At 40.6% G+C, this 16,282-nt stretch overlaps 1 protein-coding gene across 1 annotated transcript in view; it reads right to left on the bottom strand.

The window, feature by feature from the left end:
- Positions 1 to 8,682: 8,682 nt before the first annotated feature.
- Positions 8,683 to 16,282, bottom strand: part of LOC149455918 (transient receptor potential cation channel subfamily M member 7-like) — an 81,568-nt gene continuing 73,968 nt past the window's right edge. Inside the window, exons 33-35 of the mRNA XM_089685692.1 lie at positions 15,582 to 15,633; positions 12,639 to 12,745; positions 8,683 to 9,356 (exon numbers count right to left, since the gene is read on the bottom strand). Of these exons, the coding sequence (XP_089541818.1) occupies positions 9,232 to 9,356; positions 12,639 to 12,745; positions 15,582 to 15,633 (284 nt within the window). The 3' untranslated portion in view covers positions 8,683 to 9,231. The remainder of the gene's footprint in view (positions 9,357 to 12,638; positions 12,746 to 15,581; positions 15,634 to 16,282) is intronic.

Below are 16,282 nucleotides of genomic sequence, written 5' to 3'. Positions count from 1 at the left end.
TCAAGCTTCTAATCTTCCAGTGCTCCCTCAATCATAAATGCACTTGAGGCCCTCCTCTCGGAGGAGGAACCACACTCAGCTTTCTCTTCCTCCAAATCAGGTAAGACCTCACTCCAATACCCAAAGTGGACAAAGATCCAGGACATTGTAGCATTTATCGGCCTACAGCTTTACTTAATGTTGACCATAAAGTTTTTACTGAAATTCTGGCAAGTAGACTACATCCACCTTATCTCGACCTCTCTGATGTTGCATTCGACTGATGCGAAGAAAGCTTTGAACTGGGTGGACTGGCAGTTTCTGCATCACATAGGTCTGGGACACCACATGTGAGCTTGAATTTCAGCTTTATATTCTAAATCCCAAACAGCAGATAAAGTAAATGAATGCCATTGTGACTACTTTTCCCCACCAATTGCATTCGGCAGGGGTGTCCCCTTTCCCTGTTAATATTTATTCTTACCTTGGAGCCCCTCCTATGCACAGTTAAATCACACCCCTCCATTTCAGGCCTCCAAGCTTTCCACACCAAACACAAAATAGCATCCTATGCTGTCAACCTCTTGTTCTTAATCTATAATCCCGACTCCAACCTCCCAACACCTATTTCGTCAGTATGGGAAGCTCTCTAATTTTAAGGTCAACTACAGTAAATCTGAGGTACTTAATGTTTCCCTCCCAACAGCCCTGATTCAGAAGTTGAAGAAAGATTAACCCTTTCAGTGAGCTTGTTCATACCTTAAATATGTGGGAATCAAAATAACACCTGAACCCTCCGATTTATAAGACACTAACTCTAGTACTTTATTGAAGAAAATCAGATCTGATCCATGCAATTAGCAGTGACTCACATTGTCCTGGTTTGGGAGGTGTAATGTGTTCATCCTTCCTCAGCTCCCTCATCTTATACAGATGTACATGTATATCCTTTGAGTCTACTTCATTCATTTCCATGCCTTGTTGTGGTCTTACATATGGGATAAACAGTGTCCTCGATTAAGTTTCTCCCTCTCGTCCCTACCCAAACTGGATTGAGGTATCAGCCTCCCAGACATTGATAAATATTACAAAGCCTTACACTCAGCCTGGGTAGCTGCATGCTGTGCATACCCAGTGCTCAATAACTGGGTAGCTGTTGAACAGGATAGTCCTTCTTTATCCTTTTCTCTACTCCCATGGCTCCCTCCCAGCATGTGGTGAATCCTCAAATGCCACTGACCATTGGAGCCACCCTCAGGGTCACAAATCAGACCTTTCCAAACTTTGCCACCCCCGCTACTCCTAGAACAGGGTCACCTTGAGTTCTCTACTGGCCTGGACAGCAAACACCTACGATGCTCTATGGATGTTGGTAAGATCAGAACTTTGCATTTCTTAGTGAATCAAAACTGGAGCAATCATGAGGAAACTGAAATTCTGCTGCCCCCCTCCCCTGGATCACTTTGCACTTCGTTAGGTCTCCATGCTTACTAAAACAATATGCCAGGTCATTTAACCCTTTTGAGTCTTTATGTCATGATATGACAAATGTCCCTCATGTACTCTCTCATGTAGCTGTATAAGCTGCCTATTGCGCCATCTGATGATGTCCCTCAATACATATGAAAATAGGAAGTCAAACTTCTAATACCCCTCTTCAGAACCCAGATAAAAAAGGGCTATTTCTTTGTCCCATAATGCATCCCTATCTAACAGATTCCAGGAATAGCATTACATAATAGTTAAATACAATGGTACCATTTACCTACCTTTCTTCATAAGCAGATTCTCCAAGTTCCTAGCAACTGCTGGTGATACCATCCTGGTCTGGGATTGCTGTTACCACATCTTCTAGGACTACCGCTTACTATGACCATTCTGATCAGAGGTGCATAGGCTAACTCTCCAGCTTTCCTTGATGGATCTGCTGATGAACCCTACCAGCTACCTTCTACACATAAATGCTGTACCACTGAAACACTACAAAATGTCTCCTACAGCCACACTTCTTAATGTGGCCTGAGCCTGTGTTCTGGCACTTTGGAAATCAATGACCCCTCCCTATGACTCATATGTGGTTCTTCAGAATCAATGAAATTTGCAAGAAGAAAGAGCTAACAACTACCCTCTATAACAAAAAATAGAAATATCGTAGTACCTGGCTCCCTTGGATAAAATTCTTTTGCTCCTCCCCTTACCGAGTAATATTGACCTCAGACGCCTTCACTTCCTGTCCTATAGCCAAAACAGGAAGTGAGAACAAATCCCTCCAAAATGGGAGAATCCCATTAGAAGATTTTCCCTCTATTCCTGTTCTGGGGACAACCCAGCTTTGGTTTCACTTTCACTCTCTGTGATAATGTTAAACAGGACAAATAAAAAAGGTGACTCTCCCTAATGGGGACACAGGCAGCAATAAAAACATGACAGGGATTCTAATACCTCTCCACTCTATCCAAAACCTTTAGTTTTGCTTTAATGACCTGCTACTCTTTCCCATATGTCAGTGCTTAGCTTTGGCTATTGGCCACCAAGGCCCGGGAACTGCATTCTGAGAGGAGGAAAATGTTCTGCATACCTGGTATCAGTAGGTATTTGTGATGTATCAGTAGGTATTTGTGATAGCACTGAGAGACAAAGAAATGGGCAGGGGAGCATGGCAAAGGGAAACATAGGAAGGTGATGGTGGTGGGGGAGACCAAGCACAGTGACAGATTCAATTCATTTAACATTTTTGTTATGTGTTTTATTTGTACGTTTTCCAATATAGTGAAAGAACCATAGTTTAGCTTTCAGGTAAGGTGAGCTAATACAGAGTCAGCTGGAAGACAGCTGCAGTAGGGTGTGGTGACAGAGCAGCAAACATTAATCATAAAGGTGAACAATGCACAGAATAAAAGCATTATTCTGATGGTAAGCAATCCATCATTAGATATGGAATGATGTGTGATCTCAATTTATGTGGACATAAGCCATTCAACCGTTGGTCAAAGGCCTAGTTAGTGGAAGTCTGGCCTTGTCCAAGCCAATTGGCAACATAGCGAAATAGGTATTGCAGCCAGTGAGAATTGCAGTGCCGAGAGAGCAGAAAAAAATTAAAGTAGGACTAAAGGCAGAACTTTTTTTTGTTTAGTTTTGGGTAGAGCAAAGAGGGATTAGAACACCTTTCACATCTTCATTGCTGTCTGTGCTCCTGTTAGGGAGATTCACCCTCTCTATTTGTCCTATTTACCATTATTACAGAGAGTGAAAGAAAATCCCAAAGTTTGGATTGTCACCAGAATAAGAACAGAGGGGAAACCTTCCAATGGTGGCACTAGTTCTGGTGATAATTTGGAAGGATTTCCTCTCACTTCCTGTTTTGGCTATGGGACAGGAAGTGAAGCGAACTCTCTCCAATGGGACACAGTTGGCAAATAAAAACTGATGGGTTATAACCCTGAAAAAGTTTTGCTTTTAGTTCTTCTTTAAGGAGAATGTCTTCACCTGAATTTGGGTGTGTAGAGGGGGATAGTGGGAACAAGCCTGTTATTCATTTTTTGTAATGAATACATAACTGAACCATTGGGCTCACTCCAGTGTTCATTTATTTAATTCTGTGTACTTTGTGTATTTCCAAATTTGAGAAATTTCCACTAAAGTCTGGTTTGTAACGTGTTCCCATTTACACAACATGCATATATATCAAGAGTTGGTCCTGGCCAGCTCAGTGGATTGCTTCAAAAAGGCCTGGATTGTTTCTTAGATAAACAGAATATAACTGGATACTAACATTTATAGGTAAAGTTGATCCAGGGAATATTCGATTGCTCCTGCTGGGAAAAAATTCCTTCCTGATCACCCTGAGAGGCAAATTGGATCATGCTTTGCTGGGTTTTTTGCCTTCCTCTGGATCAACTGTGGCTATAGGATTATAACTTTTTTTTCTAAGCTTGAACTGGATGGAGTTTTGTCTTTTTTCAGCCAGACTAACTATATATATATTAAAAATTAAAAAAAAAGATTTCTTACCATCTATCTGAGGAGGCCACTGCAGATTGAAAACATTTTTGCACAATCTCACAGCGTCCCTGTCCCCACACATCGGTGACATACTCACATACCCTCATTAACACACAGGGTAGGAGGCCAGCTTCTAAATTTTAACCCTTTGTTAAGACTGACAGTGTTCAAATCTGGTTTTATAGCTGATAAGGAGATCTGCCAGCACAGCAAGTAAAACGAAGAGGCATGTAAAAAATCTCAAGCAGCAATTTTTAAATATACAGTTGCAAGAAAAGGTATGTGAACCCCTTGGGATTACGTGGAGTTTTGCATGAATTGGGCATAAAATGTGCTCTGAACGTCATCTAAGTCACAACAATAGAAGAACACGGTCTGCTGAACATAATACTACACAAACATTAGATGTTGCCATGGTTTAATTGCACATAACATGTAAACATTCACAGTGCAGGGAGGAAAAAGTATGTGAACCTTTGGACTTAATAACTGGTTGACCCTCCTTTGGCAGCAATAACCTCAACCAAACATTTCCTGTAGTTGCAGATCAGACCTGCACAACGATCTGGAGTAATTTTGGACCACTCCTCTTCACAAAACTGTTTCAGTGTAGCAATATTCTTGGGATGTCTGGTGTGAATCGCTCTCTTAAGGTCATGCCACAGCATTTCAATCGGGTTGAGGTCAGGACTCTGACTGGGCCACTCCAGAAGGAGTATTCTGTGCTGTTGCAGCCATTGTGCCTTTTTTTCTCCACACATAGTGTTGTGTGTTCTTCCCAAACAACTCAATCTTGGTTTCATCTGTCCACAGTATATTTTGCCAGTACTGCTGTGGAACATCCAGGTGCTCTTTTGCAAACTTCAAACGTGCTGCAATATTCTTTTTGGACAGCAATGGCTTCCTCCGTGGTGTCCTCCCATGTACTCCATTCTTGTTTAATGTTTTCCTTATTGTAGATGTGTCAACAAAAATGTTAGCATGTGCCAGAGATTTCTGTAGGTCTTTAGCTGACACTCTGGGATTCTTCTTTACCTCATGCAGCATTCTGCGCTGTGCTCTTGCAGTCATTTTTACAGGACGACCATGCCTAGGGAGAGTAGCAACAGTGCTAAACTTTCTCCATTTGTAGACAGTCTGTCTTACCGTGGACACATGAACATCAAGGCTTTTGGAGATACTTTTGTAACCCTTTCCAGCTTCATGCAAGTCAACAATTCTTGATCTTAGGTCTTCTAAGAGCTCTTTTCTGCGAGGCATGGTTCACATCAGACAGTGCTTCTTGAAACCAGTAAACCGAAAACAGGTGTGTGTTTTTTAAGGGCAGGACAGCTGTCAGCAACATATCCAATATCATCACACTGATTGGAGTCAAGGTTGGCTCACTCCTGGCTCCAATTATCTCTGGGAGAAGTCATTAAGCTAGGGCCTCACATACATTTTCCTCCCTGCACTGTGAATGTTTACATGTTATGTGCAATTAAACCATGGCAACATCTAATGTTTGTGTAGTATTATGTTCAGCAGACTGTGTTCTTCTATTGTTGTGACTTAGATGACGTTCAGAGCACATTTTATGCCCAATTCATGCAAAACTCCACCTAATCCCAAGGGGTTCACATACTTTTTCTTGCAACTGTATATATTTTTTCAAAGTTATGCTATGTGACATGTAACAAATATAAAGTAGGTTTATCCCAACTTGGATGCAAAAGTGGAAATACACTTGAAATATGCAACGTCACAATTTTCGACAACTACAGTTATCCTACACTTGCCTGTTTGCCTAATATCACAACTTCATCCAATCTGGTGTGCCCTTTATGAGGTAAAGGCAAAGAATTCACCACTCTGTGGCACAACACATAACTTTATGAGATATTGTTTTTTATTTGTTGAATGAGATGATTGTTCTCTAAAGTGAATTCAATGGGACCTGTAGTGACATCTATTACCTGTCACAGCCAAGGCTCCCATCCTACACCTGGGAATTGGCCAACTACTGGAAGTGGTGACAGATGCAATTAGATCAGTGTATAGGGTAGTGCCGAAATATGCTCAAGGACTATCACTGTAACCACTCCTAGGAATCAGTAAATAGCAACCTCCATGTGAGCCTTTGTTGTGACAGATAACAGCCCTATCAGGTCTTCCTGTGGTTGCAGGGTAGTGTATCTACTACAAACAAACACAGTAAACAAACAGGGTGCAAAACTGGATGATACGCTATTCAGGCAGGCTAGAAGTATTTATTTAGTCTAAGCTGTGCTCATGTTGACAGCCTTTGTTCAGCTCTGTATCATAGTTCAGATAAGGCTAGCTGTAACATATGATAAGGTTGCCATTTGTAGCGTAGAATAGCTGGAATTACTCCTTAAAGCTGATCTCCAGCTTTTGTTACACTTTTGGGCCAAGCTGGCCCACACAAACTACTGTATGTCCCTCACTCACACGATTGGAAAGCTTCTGATACTTGCAAGTATGCACCGGGAGCTTACTGATCCCTGACAGCTACCGTGCTGTGAGCGTGAGGCCACTGGGCATGCTGTATAAACTGTATACCGTATTCTGGGTGCGATCCAAGACCTTCCCGTCTCAGACCCGGAACACAATAGAGTCTGTCTGAGCAGAGCTCGGCCATTCATAGAAAGTGATGTATTCTGTCAATTGATTACATGAGTGGCTGAGCGCCACTCAGACAGACTCTATTGTGTTCTAGGTCTAAGACAGGAAGGTCTTGGCTCAGACCGGAACACCGAGCTGGATACTGTATACAGCCTACGCTACATACAGTTTATGCAGCACATCCAGTGGCCTCACATGTTAGTGAGGGACATAGTTCGTTTGGTCCAACTTGGCCCAAACAAACTATATAAAGTCATACAAGTGAAAGTGTTTTTACAACATCATCCTATAGACTAATAATTATGTAACATAATCTCTACACCCTCCATCTACTATTCATTTTAAACAAAAAAATAAAATAAATAAAAATATATTTATAAAGTCAACCACAAAATAAAGTCCACTGAAATTTCCAAAAAAAATCCAAACAATTCTTCCAATGGTGTCCAAAAAATTGTATCCACCTCAAAAAAAGAAAATTCATATAGTTTTGCATTACCATTTATAAATAAATCAAAGCTATTTTAAAAACCATCACATAATTAATATAGTGAATATTCGTGAAAAAATGGTGAAAAAAGTGAAAAAACGTGAATCAGTGAAAAACAAGTGTATACCACACTCATCAGTGTCACATCAAAACCAAAGCAAAGATTTAGTGCACACTTCTATTTGTAGTAAGGGTACCCTTACCAACCATCCCAAAAAAGTATGCTTCAAACACTCAAGGAACTCCCATGGGTCTTTCTCAGATCTTTCCTGTTATCACGACACTCTCTGAACTCCTCAGATACTCTGTATCCAGTGTCTCCAAGAGAACATATAAAACATAGTGTGATACCGCCAAACAGATAAACAAAGTGTACTTTTATTTCAGCTGCTCACATTATAAAGCTTTAAAATCGCATGTTTAGGGAATGAAATGAGTCTCACAGCCATCCAGGGAAACGTCCAGGTGTGCTTCCACGATCTTTTCCCTTCTCCAAAATGGCCACCAGGCAACTTCCGGTTCCGGTAAAACGTCTTGACGTCACTATCCCTTGACGCGTTTCGTCATCGACTTAATCATAAGGGGTGTGACCATCAAGCAAGCAAGTTCTATTTGTACCCCTCCTCCTCACGGCATCAAAACACTCGCCGCCATATTGGAAAAGGGAACAATGCCAGCAATGTCCGATATATGCCTATAATACGGTATCTACTTCTATACTTCTTTACCGGAACCGGAAGTTGACGTTTTTTAACGCTCTGCAAACGCTGCATGCGAAGTTTAGCGGCGGTTGCTAGGCATTTGCAGAGCGGTAAAAATGCCCCACAAACACCTATAATGAAGTTTAAATGGTGTTACCGCTCCGCAAACGCCCCGCAAACGCATTGCAACCGCACCGCAAATGCTGGCCGGGCATTTGCAGAGTGGTACTATAGACTAGAATAGGAGGCTTCAACGCCTCCTGACTCGACCAGAGGCGTCCGTTTTGCCGCGGCGCTAACGCTCCCATTAGAACAGCACCATGTGCTGCAATGTGCAGAATTGTCCGAGGCGTTTGAGAAGCGGTAAAAACGCTTCCCAAACACCTCTTTGCCGCCTGCACACAACGCTAGTGTGAACGTAGCCTTAAAGGGCTGGGAGGCAGTCGCTGGAAGGGGTTACTCTGGCCATACACTGGTAAATTTTCATAAATACAAAAAATCTCATCAGTACATTCTAATTCCAGTGTTATCAGACACTTCATGAATGTCGTTTGAAAGTACAACATTTCATGTGCATTAACATTCAATTTTGATAGGAATGGAATTTCCAGAACAAAAAAGAAATCCACTGTTAGAAAGCTGTTCATTTGGGTAAAATTTTCAATCCTACTTCCTCAAATCTCGCCATTAGGGAAAAAAAAAAAATGTAGATTTTTTTTTTAAATGATAATAAAAAATAATGAATATTTCAAAAAAACAAAAATTGTTGAACAAAATTCTACTAAGTGGGTGGCCAGATGTAAAAAAATAAATTCGCTAGGATGTCATGATGAGTACTTATATAGGCATACAATCTTTTTTAGTATGGAAATTATATTGGCAAACTTTTACAAAAAGTAGACCTTTTATTTGACAAAAAAATGTACATCATATTACAATATTACATAGTATATGGTAATAATCTATAGACAAATATTTACAACATTAAAAAAAACAAAAAACATTTTGTTTTTATACTTTAACATGCTTTAGTTGAGGTTTGTTTTACTGCTTCAGACCTTGTTTATGTAAGGTGATTCTAAAAGTGCTGTGATTTAACCATGATTGTCATGTGACAGAATCAAGCAGCAATCACGGCAAAACGCACGGTTAAATATTGTGCTAAGCTTGTTGCCCAAAAAAAAGCAGGAGCTTCTTTGGGGTGACAGACGTGCATAGGGCAGCCCATTGAAGTGAATAGGCTGCCCTATGCGCAATACACACTTTAAAAATAACAATTAAAAATTTGGGAACACTCGTTATGCGTATTTCTTTGCAAGATTAACATAAACCATGAAAAAGACCTACAAATGGCACGTTCATCAGATACCCAGACATCATGGCAAATGACCATTATTCTAGGCAGTGGAGTGCTTAGGAAACAGTCTTTTCAGGTTAATATTGTTGATCTTCCCTTAGAGGTTGCTGGATTGGCCTTTCTGTCCCATGACTCTCAGTAATGAGTAGAGTGCTTCCTCGGAGCAAAGCTTCATCTACCACATAGTCGTTCTTCTTTATCTCTAAGAAGATATATATGATCTTGTTTAGCAGATGTACAAACGTAGCAAAAAAGTCAAACAAAAACGCATACAACTATATTCACACATACAGTACTGTTACAAATTAAGAGTGCCATCCAACTATCCATAATATGGAAGGACGGCCTAAATTATGGACAGTGAAGAGGACAGTCATTAAGATTTTGACCAAATCGGAGCTAGGTTTGAGCAAATATGCTGCAGTGTTCTATTTTATGATTAGGGTGTTGAGAGGTATAGGGTGGTACATCATCTAAAGGATAATTTCACCTTTTGAACATGTTACACCCCCCCCCCCCCCCCACTTTGACAGCAGGTGGGGCATCTTCTCCCCGCAGCCACTGTCATATTTTATAGATGGTGTGGCTATACGGGGTTCTGATAGTAGTTCATTCATTATGTCCTGTAGCTTTTGACAGAAAGCCCATGAAGAGGCTCAGGCACAAAGCTGGAGGAAGACTATGCAGGAGCCTGAAATTGCATCCATGATCTGCTGATTGAGGGTGCAATGATCTTCAGGCTCCTGGAAAAAAAATTATAAATGTACATTGTGCATTTTTTATTTATTAACCTCATCCTGCCGGCTGTACGCATATATACAGCCTCTCAGTGGGTGGACTTTAATGCTGAGGGGCCGAATATAATGCTGGGCGGCCCTATATAAAAATCTTTCTGTACTGAGAGTGCATGCCCTGTGCGCTCCCAGCATAGTAATAATCAGGGGCAGACTGACAACTCATGGGGCCCCTGGGCAATAGGGGATCATGGGGCCTGTGTCCTTGCCCAAACTCAAAAAAGCCTATGTAAAAGGTACCAGGGGCATCTCATGGGGCCCCCTACTGACCCCGGGCCCTCGAGCAGTGCCCGAGTTTCCAAATGGTCAGTCCGCCCCTGGTAATAATAACGGAAAGCTCCTGATGTATAATTGTGATTGGGAGCTTTCCAATCATGCTGCTAATCACAGCAGTCACATGTTCGGAATGGCCACCTCTGCCTTTGCTTCCTAACATTTAGAACCTCTTAAAGGCCCCCAACGTGGTATATTTTTTCTTGATTGGCCTAAATAGGCACCATAAACACAGACCTTCCTGTTGGCTTCATAATAAATGCCAGAGGACCCCAGGATGGGCACAGAGGATCTAGATCAAGCTGAGATACAACGTGCTATGACTTTTACCATTAATCAAAAAATGTTTGCTCACATTCAGGTACTGGAAAGCTCCCAATGCATAATTGCGATCGGGAGCTTTCAGATCATGTGACAATTGTGACTGCCAATCACAGCAGTCACATGTTCGGAATGGCCACCTCTGCCTATGCCTCCTAGCATTTAGAACCTCTTAAAGGGCCGGGACCAAGTGGTGGGAAGGGGTTACAAAGGTGAGCTTAGCCTTTAAACTACTCAAGACCTTCCTGTTGGCCCCAGGATGGGCACAGAGGATCTAGATCAAGCCTAGGTACAAGATGCCATGACTTTTACCATAAATCAAAAAATCACAAAGCCATGATGCCTGTGTAAAAATCTACAAGTGGAAGCTGCCATTCTCCAATACCCACCCTGCCCTGTACCTTGCAATCTAAAGTTGGCCATAGACAGATCAAAATTGAACCATATGAATTATGATCAGTGTGTGGCTGACCCTTTTCAACAGAAGTCGATTGATGTCTGTTAAAGGGACATGCTAGAAAGCTTTGGTCGATCAGCAGCTACAGCCAATCAGGTGTTGCCACAGATCAGTGTATGCTGATAGCAGCGGGTCTCACTGTCAGAATTTAATGGGGGTTATTTACTAAAATTGGAGAGTGCGAAATCTGCAGGTGTGCATGGAACCAATCAGCTTCCAGGTTTTATTGTCAAAGCTTAATTGAACAAGCTGAAGTTAGAAGCTGATTGGCTACTATGTACAGCTGCACCAGATTCTGAGTGCACCGGTTTTAGTAAATCTTCCCTAATGTCTCAGTGAGAGGGATTCCTTCATCCACCTCATTTGTGTAGATGGAGAAATCTCCAGGGTTTTTTTCATTCAGCCTACTGGCATGAATGAAAAAAAGAATACTACCCATCTACGGCCTTCTTACAGGAGTATTTATTTGTACCATGCAGATCCCGAAGAGATAGATCTTCATTCATGATTATGTTTCAATGGTGTTACTGAATGAGAAGATTTTGTTCTTGAATGCGGGGAAATATTTTTTGAGTTATGGTAAGTCTTAGCGTGTTTTATCTAAGCTTGATCTAGATCCTCTGTGCCCATCCCGGGGCCCTCGAGCATTTATTATGCAGCCATCAGGAAGGTCTGTGTTTTTGGTGCCTATTCAGGCCAGTCAAGAAAAAATATTATTACATGTGTACAATCTCTGACAGCTTTGTGTAGCATTACATTTACTGAATATTATGTGTGTCCCTCTGTTGATGTGAGGGGGCAAACATGGGACAACTGATCTAGATGGTAATTTTGCTGCCAGCTTGTGACCATTGTTAGCATGCACTCCTATGAAATGTAGTGCTAGTCCATTTCAAAGCATTGAGGGATGCAATGCAAATAGGCAAGATGTAAACAAGGACATTTGTGCATGTTGATTTTTCTCTCTCTGAAGTGCATGAGAATACAGAATAAAACACATCTGAAGAATATTTATGTTGTACATTGTACAGGGGACAAGTATTGTGAAATAAAATAGGACCCATAGGAACCACTTATGAAGAACTCACCCTTTAACAAATCCCCTCTACCCCATGAATGCAGAATGCCACGTTTAATACTCCTTCCCATTCCAGGGATCTTCACTATATGGCTCTGCTCAGCACTGCTCAGCCTTTTTAGAGAACGTGTCAGAGCCGGTCCCTCTTCTAAGCAAGCCGGCTCACTGTGCCCCATTCATTGCTGTGGGTGAGTTGTATTCTGCAGGTTGGCTGAAGACAAGGACCTTACGTTTTCATCATGTACATTAAATGACAATAAATTACTTCAGTGAAGACATGATTAGTTGAATCTTTCACCGGCAATTGACTGACAAAGCAATAGTTCACTCATAGGTCCTTCATTAGGTATAGTGTGCCACAACCAGGGGCGGACTGACAACTCATGGGGCCCCCGGGCAATAGGGGATCATGGGGCCCCTGTGTGCTCGCCCACACTCAAACCACACCCAAAAAAGCCTATGAAAGGTACCAGGGGCATCTCATGGGGCCCCTTACTGACCCCGGCCCTCGGGCAGTGCCCGAGTTTCCAAATGGTCAGTCCGCCCCTGGCCACAACTTACCTGGAAGTTTTAAATGCTTGCAGCATCTGTTACACTGGTGGTTGGCACAGAAGTTTTTAATGGCATCATCCCCGAGATTGGCTGGTCCAAATACCATGTCATTCGATCTGGATAAGAGTAAGAAAGACAAGCCATAAAGACTATAGCTGAGGTAAGGAATTACCCGATCAGTCAGAAACTGGCTTAAAGGATATGTTCACCTTTTGTAAAAAAAAAAATATAATAAATGCAGGTAAAAAAATGTGCATTTAATATTTTTTACATTACCACCTTTAAAGCATTGCACCCACAATCAGCAGACCGCAGGTGCAATGCCAGGCTCCTGCAGATTCGCAGTATACCATCTGCCCATACCTTCCGTATGGGCAGGCAGTTACAATAAAGTACGAGAGCGCTCACCAGCACCCTCACAGTTCATTGAGAACTACAAGCTGTTGGCCGCAATGGCTGACTGTGCCCCGCACAATTGCACTGTTATCAAATTATGACAGCAAGTGCGGGGAGAAGATCCCCTGTCACAAAGAGGGGAACACTGGCCATGTAACAAGTCACATGCTCCTAAAGGTGAACTTAGCCTTTAAGATCATTTCCATTTCAGCACACTATGGGGACTATCTATAAGTAACTTTCTGGACAAATATCACATGCATTCTACAATCCATAACACATTTTGCCCTTTTTTTGGAAGTCAGCTCCATCCAGTGGCTACAATGTGGTATTTTCCTAACTGATGTTTTTTGTTGTTTTTTTAAATACCACATTATGGCCATTAAATGGATCATGTGAGATAATCATATTAGAAAATATGAGGAAAATTTGTTACACCTGGGAGAATTCTTGCAACATGTATCCAGCAATATTTTTTTTATAATAATGTGTTTGTGTGTTTGTGTGTGTCTCTGTTGTTAGATTAGAATCAAGCGTCAAGGGAAAGTCAATGCCAGTTTAAACAATGTAACAGATAGGGGTTGATTTACTAAAAGTAAATAGGTTGTGCACTGCAAGTGCAGTTGCTTTAGATCCGAGGGGAAGCTCTGAAGTCAGGCAAAGCTCTGCTGATTTCTTTCATCCAATCATGCAAAAATGCTGTTTTTTTTTTATTTTTTTATTTTCCTTGCATGTTCCCCTCAGATCTAGAGCAACTTCACTTGCAGTGCACAGCCTATTTGCCTTTAGTAAATCAACCCCAAAGTCTCCCCTTATGTGTATATTAGATATAAGAAGGTTACCAGTCTTGAGTGGGATGTTTATTTTCAATACAAACCGCAGTAGGTAAGTCTCTAAAGTTGTCTAAAATCCTTCCAATTTACAATATATGAATTTCCAGGACAGAATATTTTTTTTCCTCCAGTAACACTCAGACCATATTTGAACCCTTAAATGCTACTAGTCCTTAGATATGGTGGTTGCATTAGTTTTCCTTTTATAAGGATTTTTTCCTATATTTTCACCTGGTGATTTTGCAAGTAAAACAATTGTAGGTGGGGCCAAGAGAACACAGGACATTAGTTGCATCCTTGGGTACCATCAGCAGGCTTTCAGCCTACATTCTAGCTGGTGTGAGCCCCGCTCCCTGAGGTAGTGATTGAAGATCAGTTCCACCTTAGCATACACAAACAATTAGCACAGCGCATATTCCCATTCCCATGGGCGTAACCAGTCTTAGAATAGGCCACCAGTGAAAGTAAGAGACAAGTCCAGCTTGCTTTCCAATTCTTTACTTTCTGCAACTACAATACACCTAATTCCAGAGGTGAGTGTCAGCACTTCCCATAGTGGACAGTCTTTCGTCCTGTTCCTATCCCTAAGCCCAACTGGGAGAAACAAGACTCCAAGGAATTCCTCAGCCAGTGAATGCAGTGTTCATGGTAGGCTACATAGCTGCAGTCCAGCCTCCACAATGTCCCATAGGGGCAAGACCTACAGACTCCATGTTCCTCTACTGTTCTGACTGACTGTCAGCCTGAACTCCCTCTTTCTAAAACACATCCATTTATATGCCAGGGAAGGATGCCACCTAGTGTCAGAACACAGGAAGCCCACCTACCACCTCCTTACAGATCTCCTGTCTTAAGCTGGCCATACACGTGTACATTTTCGGATGAGAATATTTGTAAGAAAAGTCGTACAAAAATTCTATGAACATTCTATGAATGGACGAATGTCGTTTTAAATTTGTCTTTTGCTTTTAACATTAAACATATGAGAGGAACCCCCTAAGTGAATTGAGACTTTAAAGGCATAAATATGTAAATTGAAAATACATAACAAACCATTCAAGATCATAGTATAACATGACCATCAAAAATATTTGTTTAGAAATACAAATATTTTATATGGTCATACATAGTTAACCATTTTTAAAAAACATATTGCGACATCACCATCAGCACATATTGTTACAGAGTCAAATTCTATAAACTCAACGCGTTTCAGAGTGATTTCACTCCTTCTTCAGGGAAAGAAGATAACTCTGCATAGGGGTGACATCATCTACAAGAGTGAACATATATTTGTTTGAAACGTTATTTCAAACAAATATATGTTCAATCTTGTAGATGAAAGATTGTAGATTGTAGCCTAGAAAAAACAAATGTAGCCACCACATCTATGGTCTTGTAAACCGCAATAAATTACAATTTTGTTCTTGGGTTTAGATATAATTTAAATGTATGTCAATATGTTTGTAATAAGACATCAGTAGTGTCATATGTGTTTTTTTACAATATACTTTAAAACTTCAATACACTGAAATGCGCAGTTAGAAAAATTACATTTTTTAGGTCTATGTAATTAACTCCACTAAAGTCATCTCTGTGATGTAGTCAGACAGGAATATCCAGTCTCACGCAGGATTTTGTTTTTCATTTCAAAATACTTTATCCTGTCAGTACATTGTGTCTTTTAGCTAAGTTAGCAAATATTTCTGTATGTACAACTCACCTGCGTTCTCCAGCTTTAATAACTGATGGGTCTGTCAAATTTTCCCCAACACCTAAAAATAAATAAATACATAAATAAATGAAGCACAAATATTTTCTAATGAGGTTTTTAACAGCTGATCTCTTCAGATACATTTCACATATTAACTGTGGGGCTTCAGATATAACAAATGTTTGTCATTACTTACAGAATAGAAGTCACAATGACTTCTTAGTATTAAAGTTTCTAAATATTTTAATCCTTTTTCCTGCCCAAGCATTTTTTTTTTTTCATTTTTCACATGATATTTTAGCAACTAATTCATATTATATGCATATACAGAATTATGCATATAACTAAAATATAATATCATTATTAATTATACTAATAATATATTTTATATAAATATATAAAATAATTTTGCAAGATACTGTGTATATGCAAGATACTGTGTATATCTCACTTCTGTGAGATATACAGTATCTCACAGAAGTCAGTACACCCCTCACATTTTTGTAAATATTTCATTCTATCTTTTCATGTGACAACACTGAAGAAATGACACTTTGCTGCAATGTAAAGTAGTGAGTGTACAGCTTGTATAACAGTGTAAATTTGCTGTCCCCTCAAAATAACTCAACACACAGCTATTAATGTCTAAATCGCTGACAACAAAAGTGAGTACACCCCTAACTGAAAATGTCCAAATTGGGCCCAAAGTG

The sequence above is a fragment of the Staurois parvus genome, unplaced genomic scaffold, assembly GCF_062004578.1.
Source record: "Staurois parvus isolate SC_StPar_1 unplaced genomic scaffold, SC_StPar_1.0 ptg000381l, whole genome shotgun sequence".
Taxonomy (NCBI): Eukaryota; Metazoa; Chordata; class Amphibia; order Anura; family Ranidae; genus Staurois; species Staurois parvus.
Note: the sequence above shows the minus strand (reverse complement) of the source record. Positions and strands in the feature narration are given on the sequence as shown.